The sequence below is a fragment of the Onychomys torridus genome, chromosome 11, assembly GCF_903995425.1.
Source record: "Onychomys torridus chromosome 11, mOncTor1.1, whole genome shotgun sequence".
Classification (NCBI taxonomy): Eukaryota; Metazoa; Chordata; class Mammalia; order Rodentia; family Cricetidae; genus Onychomys; species Onychomys torridus.
Genome location: NC_050453.1, coordinates 19,933,976 through 19,950,272, shown reverse-complemented (window position 1 = coordinate 19,950,272; position 16,297 = coordinate 19,933,976). Strand labels below are relative to the sequence as shown.

At 42.7% G+C, this 16,297-nt stretch overlaps 1 protein-coding gene across 5 annotated transcripts in view; it reads right to left on the bottom strand.

Annotated features, from left to right (window-relative positions):
• Rgs7 (regulator of G protein signaling 7) overlaps positions 1-15,737 on the bottom strand; it is a 384,424-nt gene extending 368,687 nt beyond the window's left edge. For 4 of the 5 annotated variants that reach the window (XM_036202165.1, XM_036202166.1, XM_036202167.1 and 1 more), the window contains exons 1-2: positions 15,365-15,737; positions 14,179-14,302 (exon numbers count right to left, since the gene is read on the bottom strand). In XM_036202165.1, the coding sequence (XP_036058058.1) occupies positions 14,179-14,256 (78 nt within the window). In that variant the 5' untranslated portion in view covers positions 14,257-14,302; positions 15,365-15,737. The remainder of the gene's footprint in view (positions 1-14,178; positions 14,303-15,364) is intronic. The other variant, XM_036202169.1, reaches the window with a different exon arrangement.
• Between the last annotated feature and the right edge of the window lie 560 nt (positions 15,738-16,297).

The window sequence follows — 16,297 nt, the reverse complement described above, 5'->3', positions numbered from 1 at the left end:
AGTTCAAATTTTGTAAGGTTTTCATCATATTTACTCAATGAGCAGTAAAATCAATAAAAAAAAAACTTTTTTCTATTTATTTTTTGATAGAGGCAATGATAACCTTTCTATAAGTTAGATTTTAGGGAAAAAATGAAAAATTTGAAATTGAGTAATTACCCCATCAACTTTATGAGAGTATTACTGAATGTGCTTATGTGTATGTGCACATGTGTGTGTATGTGTGTAAATCTGTACTTGTATGTATATGTAGAGGTGTGGAAGTGTGTGGGTATGTGTGTGTGAGAGAGAGAGAGACTGACTGTTGGCTCTCCTGCCTTCAGACAGAATGGTGCTCTGACCAACAGCATATTACCATCACCACTGTGTCTTATCCCCTGACACTTCTAGGAAATTGCCTTGCATATAATAATTATCCGATAAATATTTGTTAAGTTAAATTGAATCAAATCAAATGCATAATTAATTTAATTGAAGTCTTTCAAATAAATTGTTTAAATGAAACTATATTTATCCCCAGAGAGCACATTGGTCTTAAAACTATATATATATTTAATATACTAAATAGAACTTGAGACCTACTATTACGCTACGATTTTTTAAAGGCATAGTTCTTGAATTGATTAGAATTCAGATTCGTTGCAACTGACAGAAAACCAAAATGCAATATCTTAAAGAAGACGTAGGTTTTCTCCAACACAGAATGTTCACTGGCAGGTCTAGTCTGTGAAGAGACTGGAATCAGCAAGGGCCTGGTTAATTCTCTTTTGTTGTTCAGTCCCCATTGTTTCTCAGTCTCCACCTCCTGAACAAAGTAAGTTCCAACCAGCGGGACTGAGGGAGGGGAGAAGGGGACAGCAAAGAGGGAAGGAAGGAGGAACAGAGGGGAGACGGGGAAGGAAGAAGAGAAAAGGGGAGGGGGTTCCTTTTCTTTTTTAATGTCTTTTTCCCCTCTTTTCTTTATTGTTTTGTTTGGTGTTAGTGTTTTGCTTGAATTGGCTTCTATGAGATGGTCTTACTATGGAGCCATGAGGAGCCTTTCTCACTGTCCCTTCCCTTAAGGTGGTCTCTTTTCAGGTATTACATCTTATCTACCCTTATCCCACTGACCAGAACGTACACTGCGTCCCTGCCTAGTGGCTTGGGAGCCTGGGAGATGTGATGTTTGTTCTGGTAGCCCTGTGCTTAGGTGAAAATGGAAAGTGCTATGACTATAGAAGATGACAAGAAAAACCAAGGACAAAGTGATTTACAACCATCTTATACAGTGGCAATGAGCTCTGAGTCACACAAATCAATATGCAGCAAGTAAATTCATTAGTTGCAAACAAACTTTCATGACAAGAATATCAAGGAGTTTCAAGGCCATAGATAAAGCTAGTCCATGAGAAGCTGCTACCAACATAATGGCTGCTTTTCATTGACCCCATCCCAATCCCCAACCCAAACGATCTATGGTAAGAATCCATGCAAAGTGCTTCACATTAGTTCAAGAAAATGTTGCAAGGTGAATAAATACCTTTGTAAAACTAATCTTCACAATTAAACTTGTTTGATATCTTCCTTTGCTGGGCCAATGAACAGTAACGATTCTGCTTTAACACAAATGCATCTCTCTTCCCTGCAATCATCCTGCATGCCTGGATAGTCTATATTGTAAAACTCTTTGAGAAATATGGGTTGCTTGTCTCATTCAAGGAACCATGAAGTACCTATTTCATGGGTTTAGGATGAATAATAACAGTTGTTTTTCAATGTGTTATTACAGTTTTCACTGATTAAGGGTCACCGCCACATCACTCAAAAGGGTCAGTTATCGAGCTTTCTACATAAATCTCTAAAGCTAAAGGATAAAAAGGCAATAAAGAAAAGATCGTTGAAACTTTGAGATAAAACTGCAAAAATTTAAATTTAAAAATGAAAGCACTCAGAGACGTGAGGTTTAAGGAAAGTAGGAAGTAGAAGAACATGGAAGAATGAAGGGCAGTGTGAGGGCAGAAGGGATGCTGCTACAGAGGGAAGAGAAGAGGGCAGGGTGTGGCTCAGTGACAGAATGGTTGCCTAGCATGTCACAGGCCCTGGGTTCATCATACAGCGTCATGAGCAAAAGGCAAAAGGGAGACCTTTATCGGGAGATGAAAAGCTCTCCTCACAGGAACAGGGCTGGCATAACCTGTCTGAACTCGGGTGTTTGGTAGCACTGTTTAGTGTGAAAAACTGGATTTGAGCTTAGCCACCATTTGGAAGGGTACCAGCTATGTTAGCCTGACTTTGCACATTGAAACAAAACTCCAAGAGATGTTCCACTAGAGCTGTCCCATTGATGTATGTAATAATCACCCAGAATCTGAGTTTTAAGTTGTCATATTTGATCCTTACAACATCATGATGAAGCAAAAACTGTTAACCATATTCCTGCTGAGGTTCAGAGGAAAAAAGTGACTGGTCCAAGGGGTCCATGAACTACTGTGGATTCTAGGTCTTCACCTCTTAGCATGTTCTAGGTAGGTCACTCAGCCCCCATGAAAGCCATCTGTGAAGTAGAAATCAGCAATAACAAGCACACAGATTTTCATATGATATTGAGATGAAACTATCTAAAAGGGTCTTTTAGATATCTACAGGAAATGCCATGCAGAGAGTACAAATGCCTACCCCCAAAGACCTGGCCCTCTATGCCTGGAAAATAACTCTCTTTCATCTCTGGTAGCTAGGTTCTAGAATTAAATCTACACATGAGTATTTCCTGACTTTTGTTTCATCTTTTCTATATCTTGTAACACTGCTATGAGTAAATTTCTTTCTCCCCAGGTTTAGCCAAAACTATAAATAAATTCATTTTCCTTTATTACATATTATGTAATTTTCTCTTAATACAAGGGAGTGTTTGTACCTAGATCCAGGCCTTGTGATGTAGGATTTCATTAACAGTTCCATGTTTTACTTTACAAAATTAAAAACTTAATTCGTCATATATTAGTACAACCTGAAATGTTCCATGTAACAGATAAATGAAATTTTACATGCTGTTTTTGGTTTTTAACTAATAAGATGGAAAAATGATAAAGAAATGGAAAGAAGAGGAATATAGAAAAAGGGGAGAAAGGGAGAGAAGAAAGGGAAATGAAAGGAAGCAAGGAATAAGATCAACTGGTCCCTGATCACAGGGGCTAGCATGGCATGTAATCCACACCAGACCCTGTGCTAAGCCTTTGCTCAGTAGCGTGGCAGTTCTCTAAGGCAGATTTTGTTATGAGCTCAATCCTTAGATAAAGTAGCCAAGCCTTAGAGACATTCAGTAACTCAACCCATTCATAGAACAAGCTGATAGCAAATCTGTCCTGTCCACAGCAGACAGGACATCTTAACTTTCATATTGCTTTCATAAGTGAGCTAAAAACAATGACCTATCACCACTTCATCAGAAGCAACCACAGAAGGCCAGACCATCTGCAGAGCAGCAAGTCAAAATGCCCTGCCATGCAGAAACCCCAACATGTGTTCTCCTAATGCTCAGTGGCACAGTGGAGGTTCCAATACATGAGGAAAATATTAGATAATGCTGTATGCCACCCAAAGAGATGAATTCTCCATAAATATACTTTAGTTGCCAGAGATATTACAAAGTGGCCTGTAGCTGAGAATTCACCCTTCCTCAGTGGATGCTAAGCTAATAAGTAAATTTAAAGCAACTTTAAAAATAACAATGAGGGGCTGGAGCAATGGCTTAGCAATTAAGAGAACTTAACTGCTCATGCAGAGGACCTAGGTTCAATTCCCAGCACTCATATGGCAGCTCACAACCATTCATAACTCTAATTCCAGGGAATGCAATGCTCTCTTCTGACCACCACATGGTGCACATACATAGATGTAGACAAAACATTCATATACATATAGGAGTGATATATGTATATATATGTGTGTGTGTGTGTATGTGTGTGTGTGTGTGTGTGTATGTATACACACACACACACACACACATACACATACACAAAGCTTTTAATGACCTCTTTTCCAATAAAAGCCTAGGTAAGCAATCTAATCTTGGGTAAACAAAATCTTGGTTAGGCAGAAATCTAAATAGCCATGATCCTCTGAGCCAAGTCCTGGTCAAGTAAGGACAATTGAATCTGTATTTTAATAAATCTCGGAGACTCTCCAAGAATAAAGAAATGGCCCATAAGTGCAGGAAAAGATGCCCATCTTCAGGAAAATGCAACCCAAAGTCCCAGTGAGCTACCACTCCACACCCATCTGAATGACTATTGACAAAGTCCAGAAACCAAGTGTAGGTGAGTCTGTGGAGCAAGCAGAGCCTCTGTGGGCTGCCTGTGGGAACGGACCGTGGGAAAAGGCAATCGCTGTGCTGACCGGCATTCCTACTTCCGGGAGCACGCCCGGAACCGAAAGACAGAACTGAAAGCAGACACTGTTGGAGATTTCTGTGCATCCACATTTCTTGCTGTACTGTTTACAATAGCCAAGGACAGAGAGAACCCAAGGCTCCTGGATGCAGAAGTGAATAAAATGCTGAACACAAAGACAAAGCAATAGTCTTCAGTCCTTGGCGAGAAGACATGGCAACAGGTGCTACCACGTGGATGATCTTTGGAGACACACACAGGATGTTATGGCTGGGGAGGGGGTAGGTCCACAACCCGAGGAACTGTAGTAAAGGGTTGCAACATTAGGAAAGGTTGAGAGCCACTGCTCTAGAGGCTACGAGGATGTTAAGCTTGTGAAAGCAGCAAATCCTAAAATATGTAGGAGAAGTCTTAAAGAAAAAAAAAATGCTCTTTAAATGCCATCACTTTCATTTATAAGAAAAATCTAGGTCCTTTTTATGTAATATAAAATGAATAGTTACATATACTGAAGGGTCCCTATTCATCTAAGCTTAACATGTGTGTTCAGCACATGTTTATTTGTAAATGGAGTCACAAACTATAGTCCTGGCTGACCTGGAACTTACCACATAGCTCATGATAGCCTCAAACTTGCAACCATGTTCCTCCCATCAGGTCCCTGGGTGCTGGGATTATAGGCATGAGCCACCAAGCTCAGCTTTTAACATGTACATCCATGTAATCCCAATGATACCAATTATTCTTATCTCCACTTTACAGATGAGCAAACTCACTCCAGGAGGAAAAAGCAATTTAATCCCTAGCACGTCTATTTGCGCCTCAGCACTCTGCAAACACTGAAGCCAATTCTCTAGGTGCAGGAGCACCAGCTTCTCCTGTAATGCTGCTAATGTAAAGACATTCCTATCTCCTGAGCCATCATGGATTAGGGTGGCTGGACTGAGGAGCCCTGAAAAGCAAGGTTTAGTTATGTAAGGGAGAAGATATACACTAGTGTCTCAAGCATCTCACTGAAGCGCTGGGGTTTCCAATACTCTCTTAATTCAATCCAGCTCATTTTTCTACACCCTAACCATCAGGAGCGGTTAGATTTGAGAACTCTGCTAGGCACCGAGTTTCAGACAGGAGACAGAGGTGGATATCTATTTATTGAGAAACCAGATGACCGAAAATAAGCAACTTTTTGTCTGGCTACTATTTCCATTTTTCTTGCCATTTGTCAGCCTGTTGAGAATAGACTGAGATCTATGTCTCACTGCTGTGAAATAAGTCACTGGTGGCTCAGAAAACAATTACATTGTCCAAAAGTCTCATCACACACATAGTCCATGTGAGGGGAAGCTGAATGGGTGTGTGATGAAGAGTATGTCTTCACCCTCTTCTCCCTCCACTAATTTATCTAGACCACAACTCAGTAAAGCGGCTTGGAACTTGCTTAGGACTGATTTCACATTTTATATAATTCATACATTCTTACATCCAGCATTCAGAGATAACCTGTTCTGTGTCATTGGTCGAAAAGCTGGGACATAGAACAGGAAAATAAGTGTCTCCATCCTCACAGAGCTCCCAGCATTACCACTCACTTCTTAGTGACCTTGGGTCCTCACAGTAGCCATAGCTGGGTCTCCAGAGCTCTCATTGGGAGAACAGATTTCATGTTAGTTATGGCCATTGCAGCATCTAGGAGAGTGACACAAGGATGCAGAGAATGTGGCCCATGAGGACAGCACAGCTCCACAGCTACACCTGCACCCCCCCCCACGCACACTAATAACCAAAATAGTCCCTTATTTCTAGGGAAGCAAATCATGTATGTAAATGATATGATATGTGCTAATTGCTAATTAGCAAAAGAAACCTAAAGCCTAAATGTAAGTGAAGTTTATGACAAATGATATTGATTTCCTGAGGAAATGAACCTTTCAGGAAAGTCAAAAGTGAGCAATATTAATAGTTGCATTTTTAATGATGGCTGAGGATGTAACTCAGTGTCAGAGCACTGGCCTAGCACGGGTGCCTTGGGTTCTACCTTCCAATGCTGCACAGAGACATACATGTAGTACATATGTACTAGACACACCTCTGTACTAGACAAAGGTTTTCTGCTGAACCAGAGTGGCTAGCATTGAGAGCTTTGGGTGACTAGCCAAGGTCATGTGGACACACATTGTTCTTTAGAACTTCCTAACAATGACTAAAAATGGGAAACTTGGTGATCTTCTAAATGGCCCCTTGCTATGGGGACAGACTAGTCAGGATCCTGGTTTTCCTTTAAAGATACATAGTCTTCTCACACATGTTAGATGAAATATAACATGTTACTTTATTTCTTTTCTTGGTAAGTAACACAAATTTTCCAAGGCCCATCATTCTGTGTCTCCACGATGTCTTGTCTAGTCCAATAATCACCAGACACATGAACACTTAAATCTGAATTAACTTAAACAAAACATGATTTAACATGTATTCAGCCTTCAGTAATGCTGACCACATTTAAAAATGTCCAGTTACCCAGTGTGGCAAGTGACCCTAAGACCAGGGAGTATGTCTATGAAGTTTCCTCATCATGATGGAAAGGTTTGTTGACAGTACTGCCATATAGTATCACATCCCGGGTCTCTATCAGCCCAGAATCTCCACATAGAATCAGATAAGCACAAATCTACTGGTCAGATAGATAAAAGTAACTCCTCATCTGATTATTGCCAGGAACCCAAGAGCTAACACTGCTTAAAGCAAGCACAGTATCTACTCTGCATATAGGGGTGATTAGGTACCCTTCCATAGTCCACGACAAAGCAGCAACATGTGGGTTACTTACTAGCACTGAGCTGCGAAGACACAACACTTACCAGTTATTCATCACTTGTATGTTGATTGTGTGGAGCACACTTAGGAGGACAAACATCCAAAGTCAAACTATACGATTTAGAAAAATAATGTCACCTGTCAACTTCACAATATACAAAATGGAAAAAAATAGATAAAATCAGACCTCCCTGTCACCTCTGAAATGCCTCAACCCTATGGTTTTATTTGGTTTATATAGTATCATGGAACTACACAGATACATGCACAGTTACACAGAAAGTTATACACATATATATGCACAGTTATACACAGTTACATACAAAGATACACCAACTTAAAAAGGGCTTATTAGTGAGTAGAAGGTGGCTATATAGACCCTACAAGACCAGACACTGTAAGTGCCATTTAAATGACATTATCAAAGCATCTCACAGAGCTTCCTGTTTATAAAATTGGAAGATATGATGAAAGGCAGAGAAAATGTTCCCTCTTTCCCTCTTTAGGAAAAAAACATATACCAACTTAGTCAAACTGACCTGACACATACAACAATGTTTAATAATTTTTGTCAAATAAATAGTGATACTATTATTAAAATCAACATAACATTTGTTAAAGACCTGATACAAATTAGGTGCTGATACTCAACACACTTCCCCTAGGTTATCTCACTGAACAACCCCAGGAGGGGAATGTTTAGTTTTTGCCACTGTATCAATAAGAAAACTGAAGTGAAAGAAGCTAGGACCCTAGTTCCTAGGCACACAACTAAACTAGAGCCCAGCTGAGCTTCAAGGCTATGACTTTCTAATACTAGAGAACATCTTCTAATTTAACTAGCCATCAAAATAGAAAAAGAATAAGATCTCCTTGGAGCTGGAGGAACTCAGCAGTTAAGGATACTGGCTACCCTTCCAGAGGTTCTGAGTTCAATTCCCAACACCCATGTGGCAGTTCGCAACAGTCTATAACTGTAGTCCCAGTGCAATATACCCATACACATAAAATACATAAATAAATACATCTTTTTTTAAAAAAGATCTCCACATTTATTCATAGGGACATAGGTAATGGCTACCATTTTCCTAGACATTTTTCCAATAGACAGACTATCAGTGGGTCCTTCTAAACAGGTCTCCCAGGCAAGGTACTTTCTAGCCTAGAGCAGGTGGGCAATTTTTGCCATGCTGGAGTCAAGTCCATGATTATCTATGAGAGTTCTGCTAGTCTCAGATTTTTGTTAATGGAACTAGACATAATAAAAAAGGAATCAAAATAAAAGCAAGTCTTTTTTTTTCCCCTCTCAGGAACTGAGCACCCACTTTGTCATTTACAATTATTTTATAATTAAATTGACGTTGTGTGAGATAGAAGTCTTTGTGGCCCTGACATTCAAATGCCTCGTCAGCGCTACAAAGTAAGGAGCCTCTGTTTGCTTGTTTGCTGCAGGTCTGTTTTCAAGGAGAACTGAACGTTATTAGGTCACTAAACTGTCCATATCTGAAATATTTCCATTTTCTCTGCAGTGATTATATTCTGTCACCCACACTACCTAAAAATATCCAGCTTCCCATCACTGGGGGAACCACAAGGCTGTTAGAAGGCAATAAAATCCCTGGACAGCTCCTCTTTGTGAATCTGCATTTTCCCCTGATCAATTAGATTCAGAGACACTGGAGGCAGAAAGTGAAGGCGGTAAAAAGCAAGCCACGGATTTCCACATCAATCCCACAAACAGCCCGGACAAGCAAAGAGCTCAACCAGGAAGCCTTTCCTGCGCTGAACTTGTTAATTATTAGCCGGAATTCATCAATGAAGTATTACTGACAAAATGCTTCCATCTCCTTCAGAAGACATATTGAAGAGAATCCTGTCCTGTTTCATGGCACCTGTCACTATTGGTGTCATTAAAGAGGGACAGAGAGGTCTGGCTGTCTCTAAAGCAGACAACATCTCCTGGTCCAGAAAGGCAGGTACTTCCCAGTCATCCAATTAGACAAGGTGTGCCACTGCAGAATGTTCCAAAAATGAGATGAAAATCCTTGTCTGCCTCCCATCTGTATCCTTATCTTCAAAACCTGGAGACTTAAAAACCCAGGACTTTGTATTTATTTACACACACCTTCCTTTTCTAACATACTTTTCTCTTGTGGTCACCTGCTGACATGAACTAAGCCCAGATGGGTCATGAGAACTAAGGTTAAAACCCAGCAGATTATTTTTAACAGAAGAAGCTGAGTTGGAAACAGGGAAAACCTCTAAGGTGATGAGACTAACAAGCTTGTAAAGACAAATTCACTGAGTTAAAGCAGGCACCAGAGCAGCAGCTCGAGGCTGAGAGACTGGCCCTGCCTGTGGTCTGGTAACCTCTCTCTGTCTCAAAGGAGTGTCAACTCTCCCAGGACAGAGGGACATCAAAAATAGCTTCCAAATGCACTGAAGTGAAGCTAGCCAGCAGAGACAACCTTCCAAATGGCAGGCTGGTTGTCACTGTGCCTTCAGGTAAGAAAGGCCAGCTGTCGCAACATGTTCATCAAGACTGGAATATTGTTACTCTTAAATACTGTTCTGGTGCCACAACCACGTATAGTGTCAAGTTTAGCACCTGTACACAGTAGGTACTCAATCAAGGATGGGACCAATTATCATCTCCAACAGATACTGTGAGTCTCACAGATGTTGTTTTCTCTCTTACAGCTACAATTAACAGCATATTAGTGTACTTTAAACTTTTACCTTTGATTCTGTTTTGCATAGAAAATCAAAAAGACATTGTAGAAGGGAAATTATTATATAGGAGATGAAGAAAGAGGAGGAGGAGAGAGCAGAATGAAGGCCAGAATGGGGGAGGGCAAAGGAGAGAGGCACGATGAAGTTGATAGTTTTGTTATTTCTAAAACCATGCTCCTTCCAATAAGACAACAAAGGAGGAAAGCACTTTCATTTTCTTTTCTGACAGCTGGAGCATAAATGGTTGCTGCAATAATATCAGAAATTATTGGATATTTTGAGCATTCTTGCTAGTGAGGCATCAGCATTACAGCAAATTTGAAATACTGGCCCCAAGGTGCCCTAGAAATTTTGTTTTTCCAATGCAGGAATGTCAGTTGCAGGAATGGAGTGATGAATGCTGTCTAGTGGGCAGCATGCTGGCCAGACACCATGTTTGGACAGCGTCACCCTGCGCTCTGGGTTCTAGCTCGGTCATCTTTTGCAAACATTATTGGTCACAGTAAGATGTTTCTCCCAGAGATGATTAGAACTGAGAACAGTGTTTACAAATCACCAGCCCAGAACAAAACTCAATTTCTGACATGCCACCTCTACAAATGTTTCAAGAAACTGATCTGACTCCAAGGTATGTTGGAGCCAGTCAAGTCTTAAGGAAATTGATTACTTACAACTCCACTCTAGTTAGAGTTAGCACCCATCTTAGGGGAGCATAGAAAGCCCTAGAGATAAGTGTTCAACTCTCATCATTTCACAACTTTTAAAGATGTCCTCAAATATATAAGACAACATATCACTCTAATTTAATCTCTTGGTTGCAAAAACGCCACATTATAAAGCGAAGAATTGATAAGGCAAATATTTCAAGCATAACAATTTTTAAAGTGGATCTCAAACATCAAATAAACTCTAGAGACCCTTTCTATTAAGCTAAAATCTACTTGCAGACATGCCAGATTGACTTTTAAGGACCAGCCCTGATCACTAGGCAGTACTGCCATGCCCTGAAGCCTTGACTGTGGCAACATTTACTCAGTCTGGTAATCATAGTTTAACATACTGAAGAATGTCTTCTGTAAAACCACTACGAAGGGGCAGAGGAGATAGCTCAGTGGGTAAAGTGCTTGCTACTCAAGCGTGAGGACCGGGGTCCAATCCCCAGCACCCACATAAAGAGCCAGACATGTTGATACATGCTCATAGTCCCAATGTTGGTAAGGAAGAGGCTGGTGGATCCCCGGAGCTCACCAGCTAGCCAGTCTGGCTTAATTATCAAGTTCCAGGTCAATAAAAGATGCTGTCTAAAAAAAGAAAATGGAAGGCTCCCGAAGAAAGACACCCATGGTGACTTCTAGTGACATGTACACACGCGCACGCACGTGCACGCACACACACACACACACACACACTGGACTCCCATGGGGAAAAGAGGACTGTACTTGTTCACTACTTGTCAGAACTCCTATAATCTGTTTTAGGATAATCACAATGAAAAGAGACAGCAGATGAGAAAGTCCACAGGGCAGCATTCCTACGTATTCCACATGGGTAGCATTTCCAGTTCTGCATCTCTCCCCAGGGTGTTTCTAGGAGTCATCTATAACCTATCAAGACAAAGTGGGAACAACACGTGTACGTCTTGAGTGCCATGACGGTCTGAGCAGAGAGCATTATGATGGGGGGAGGCAGCAGGAGAAGAGGGAGAAATGCCATGAATCTGGCTGCTTCAGATCACACTTTCAAGAACTGCACTTCTACAGTGAAGTAGAAGTGGAAAATTGGCACCAGTCAATAAAACAGCCATGTCTCCCTCCACTCTCTCAGCCGTTATTGAGCAATGCCCTGTTAGGACTGAAGGTCTTTGCTGAGCCTTTGGTTGACTTCCTGATTAATTAGCACTGTAACAAGAGCCTATTTCTTCATGAAGGGGAGCTATTGAAATTTCCCAAGATAGATTCACCCCTCTCCAATTACTTTACTATTCATATGAAAAAGAAAAAAAAAAAACAGCCTCCACAGAGAAATTATCAAATAGAATAGGTGGTGCAAAGATACAGCAAAAACAGAAAAGATGTCCTGTTTTGTGTGTGCATACACATAGACCATTTTACACAATGACTAGCAAATGACAATAAGTCAAAGTGTTTAGGACAGATCTGGCCTTATTTAAAAATTATTACTTACGTCACAAAAAACTTACACACACAAAAAAAAAATGTTCAGACAGTTCAGACAGACATTAAATCCATTCTTAGACATTATGAGTAAGATTTTCTGACCTTACTATTCTTTTTACCAGTCATGTTTTCATCAGGCAGTTTTTCTGTGAACACTAAGTGATATGTGTTGTTAACCCCAGAACAAAAAGCCAATCAAAGAAGGGTAAAATGAACATCATAAGTAGTCTTACACTCAACCAGAAATAATGTTTTTTTTAAAAAGTGAAATGTTATTGAGAGGCAGAGTCAGGAGGATTGCTGTAAGTTCAAAGCTAGCCAGGGCTACATAGTGAGACCATTTCTCAAAGGGACAAAAGAGTTAGATTCTCTCCATGAAATCTCCAAGCCTATACGTTTACATTTAAAATTAATATCAATTTGGGACTACAAATTTATAAAGTAAATTAAAAATTAGCAATCTGAGACTTGAGTGCAGCAAATAATCAAATAATGACATCCAAGTCATCTGTCAATTGTTTTTATGCAAACAGGAAAAGAATGCAGCTGTATTACTTAGCAAACATAGCTTACTATCATAATTTCCCCTCTAAAAGTACAGTGCTCAATCTCCTACGTATACTCCTAGAATAGATTTTTAAATTCTCACATCTTGCATGTTACAACATTCAAAGTCATGCCAAAATAAAAGAAAATATTGCAATAACTTTAAAGTACCTAGATGCCACCAGAATATTCTTTTTCTCTAGACCAACTATCTATTTAAAATACACAAGCACCCAGTTACTTCATTCAGTGTCAGAATGTAATAGTAATGACTTAGGCTCAAGTGCATAGGAATCTCAATTCAACCATTTGGACAAAAATAATGAAATAGTCAACTAGCCCCTTATTTTTCTTCCCCTTCATTCTGTAGTGTCTCAGATACATCTGGCTGCATTTACACATGTACAGAATAGACCTGTCCACAAGCCACAGGAGGGGCAGCTGGCATTGTGTCTGAGCTCCATGTATCTGCTCTTAGAGCAGTATCAATATTCCCTCCAGCACATTCTTCACTACCATCTAACGTCTCTGGGCCACACAAGTAAAGGTTGGAATTCTGTATGGGTTAAGGCAGCACCCAGCCTCTCCTCTGTATTCACAATCAGCTCACCTCTCACAGATCGGCACTCATCTTGGATTCAGTGCTAATCAAAATCCTTAATGACAGTCTTGACCTCGGTGTATGATTTCCAGTCTCCATTGTCAAGTGTCAACTAAAGAAATCTAAGCTGATACACACCTCGGGTAATATGCTTAAGAAAAACAATCCCAGTAAAAACTGCAAAAGGAAAAATCAACGCAGAACTTACATAAAGAATACTGCATCCTTAATTTTAGTAAGCTTGTTGATTAAAACCAACTCGAAGTTACCTAAGCAACCACTCTGAAACACACACCAAACCCAAATGTGTCTGTAGCTCGATGTCTAGACGTTTGCTGCTAAAAGCATGGTAGAAACCTGTCAGATACGTTCGTGGAAGGGGGGATCTGGATTGCACAGATTTATCCCAGGGGCATACATACAACACTAGAGTACAGATGCGATAGATAAAACCACAGTAATAATACAAAGTAAAAAAACTAGGTTAAGACCAAAAGAACTAGAGTCAGTTTAGTTGTGAGTAAATCCATGAAAGCATACACATCCACGGATATAATCATTCTTGCCACAGACCTGCAAAGTGGTCTAGTTTTATTTCCAAATGAAATTATTATAATCTAAATGTTTGTTAGGGGTATTAAAAAAAAGCCTCTGAAAAATCACAAGGGATGCTATTAAATCAAGTGGAACAAACAAAATATATTGCATGGCCAAACTTGCTGTGATTGCTAAGGACAGGTGACTCTGACTGGTCAGCAAGGAATAAGCCGGGTCCCATCTATTTCATGTCACTTGTGAGCATCTGATCTTCTTCTAGTATAGTACATAATCATTGATGATCTGGGAATTCCAAAATTTGATAAATACTCTGATTCAAACATGAGAGAGACAGAGAGAAAGCTGAAGTTTCCCTTTTCCGAGGGAAGTGAAGATTTCTTACCTTTCTGTACACCAGCATGTTGGGTGATTCGTCTGCCACCCCGTTGCTGGTCTGTCCATAATTATTCCCCTGGGCCATTTCACCCAGAACTTGGTCCCTCGGTTACAAGGATTATCAGTCTGCCCTGCAAAGGATTAGAGAGCCTCCAGTGAGATCCTGGTGGGAGTTCTCAAGGGAACAGACTCCCCTGACTCATCTTCATGTTCACAGCACCCAATCCACAGGGAGAATCCTGTCACCTGGGGTTGACTGGAGGACACAGGACAGGAACTTAAAAAGAGAGAGAGAGAGAGAGAGAAAGAAAAGAAAGAGAAAAAAAAGGAGTTTACAGCTGTGGTAGCCCCAGGGAATTTTAACTGACAACCTTCCCATTAGAAACAGTCATCTGGCTAAGGTTTCTATGGACTTCATTTTGTGGATACTCTCTTTTTAAAAGTGTTAGGTACTCGCTTAAAACCCCGTGGTTTGCACTTCCCTAGAACCTACAGCTCTCTCACATACTTACAGCCCCACTTGATGTGGCTCTCCCCAAAGAGCGGAAAGCCAACACCCACAGCAGCCCACTTTCTCCCAGTAGCCCAGTAGTTTCCCATAACAGACATGTCCGAGGCCCCTTCCCCACAAGTGTTCTTCTGCACACGTCTGCTCTCCATTCCTCGGGTCCCCGACACAGCCTGGGCATAGGCTTCTCCACTTTCACCTGCTTTCACTGCCAGCCCCTGGCTTCTCTGCTGCTCCCATCTCACTCGGAGCACCGAGTCTGGACCAAACCCTGACTAATCTTTGGAAGCAAAGCATCCGAATTAGGTCCAGACAACGGGAGGCTGGTGGGAAGTCAAGCCTTGAGCAAATCACCTGGCTCACCGCGGAGAGCAAGCTAACTGCACAAGCCTGGAGCAATCAGCCAGGAGAGCAAAGAAAGCGGAGTCCCAGCTCATCCGGCTTGGCCCTCGCTCTAGGCGGCAGCAAATGGCAGGCAGCCTTGCCCCGCACCGAGGCACCGGCCGCACCGGGCAGCAGTTTCAGCACCGTGGACCGCGGCGTGCGCAGCGCCCCAGCCCCGCCAGGCGCGCGGCTCCCAGGGAACGTGACTCCCGCCGGAGTATGGCGAGGGCTGGGAGCGGGCCGGGGGGTCCCGGGGACTCCGGGTGCCGCCGCCTCCTCCCTTCCCGCCCCCTCCGTTTACCTCCTCGGCCAAGGTCACGGCCCCGCGGCTCCCCTCCGGGCGTGCTGCGGGCAGGCTCTGTCAGCTGGCGGCGAGCGGAGCAGCGAGGCAGGGCAGCCTCATCACACTCGCGCTGTTCAGGCCACCGCCACCCTCGCCGCGGTGCACAGGCGGCCCCGGCAGCCGCCGCTCGCGCCCGCTCCCCCGGGCCGCCTCGCTGGCTCCCTCCTCCGCTTCTTCTCCCGGGGACTGGGACCAGTCGAGCGCGCGCGGGAGTCGAGACGCCCGGCCCGTGCGCGCGACTCGGAGGAGGGAGGAGGCGACAGTCACGTGGGACAGGGACGCCCGAAGGTGCCGGCTCGGACGGGCTCGGCTCCGCCGCCGCCACACCCCTGGGTGTCCCCCGTCTCCCGACCCCGCGGCCCCTCGGGAGCACAGGCCCAGTTCCCCGCGCTGGCCAGCCCACGCTCCTGTGCCCCGCCCGCGCCGCCCTAGGCCTGGAGAGCCAAACTGAGCTAAGCAGGAGGAAGGGCTTGGCGGAGGGTGGGTGGAGGGGTGAGTGGGTGAAGGGGTGGGTGGGTGGATAGATAGATAAGGCCCCCTACCGCTGGCAGGTCTGCGTCGTGCGCCTGGCGACCCTTCTGGCGGAACTAGGGAAGCAAATGATTGAAAATCTTCATGCTTAAGTAACAGCACAGAGAGATGCTGGAATATCCCAGATTTGAAAGCAATTGCCAGAAGGACCAAATTCAGCAGCCCCTCCTGTCCTGTGGCTCTCACTGTCTCCTCCTAAGCTGGAGAAACGGGAAGGAATCTGGAGACCTCCACCTAAAGGAAACAATCTAGCCACCTGTGACATTGAAGGACCATGGCTGATGTCTGGCTGCTTTTAACATACTGGGCTCAGAGGAACCTCTACCGAGGTTCACAGAATCACAAAGCTACCCCTGAACT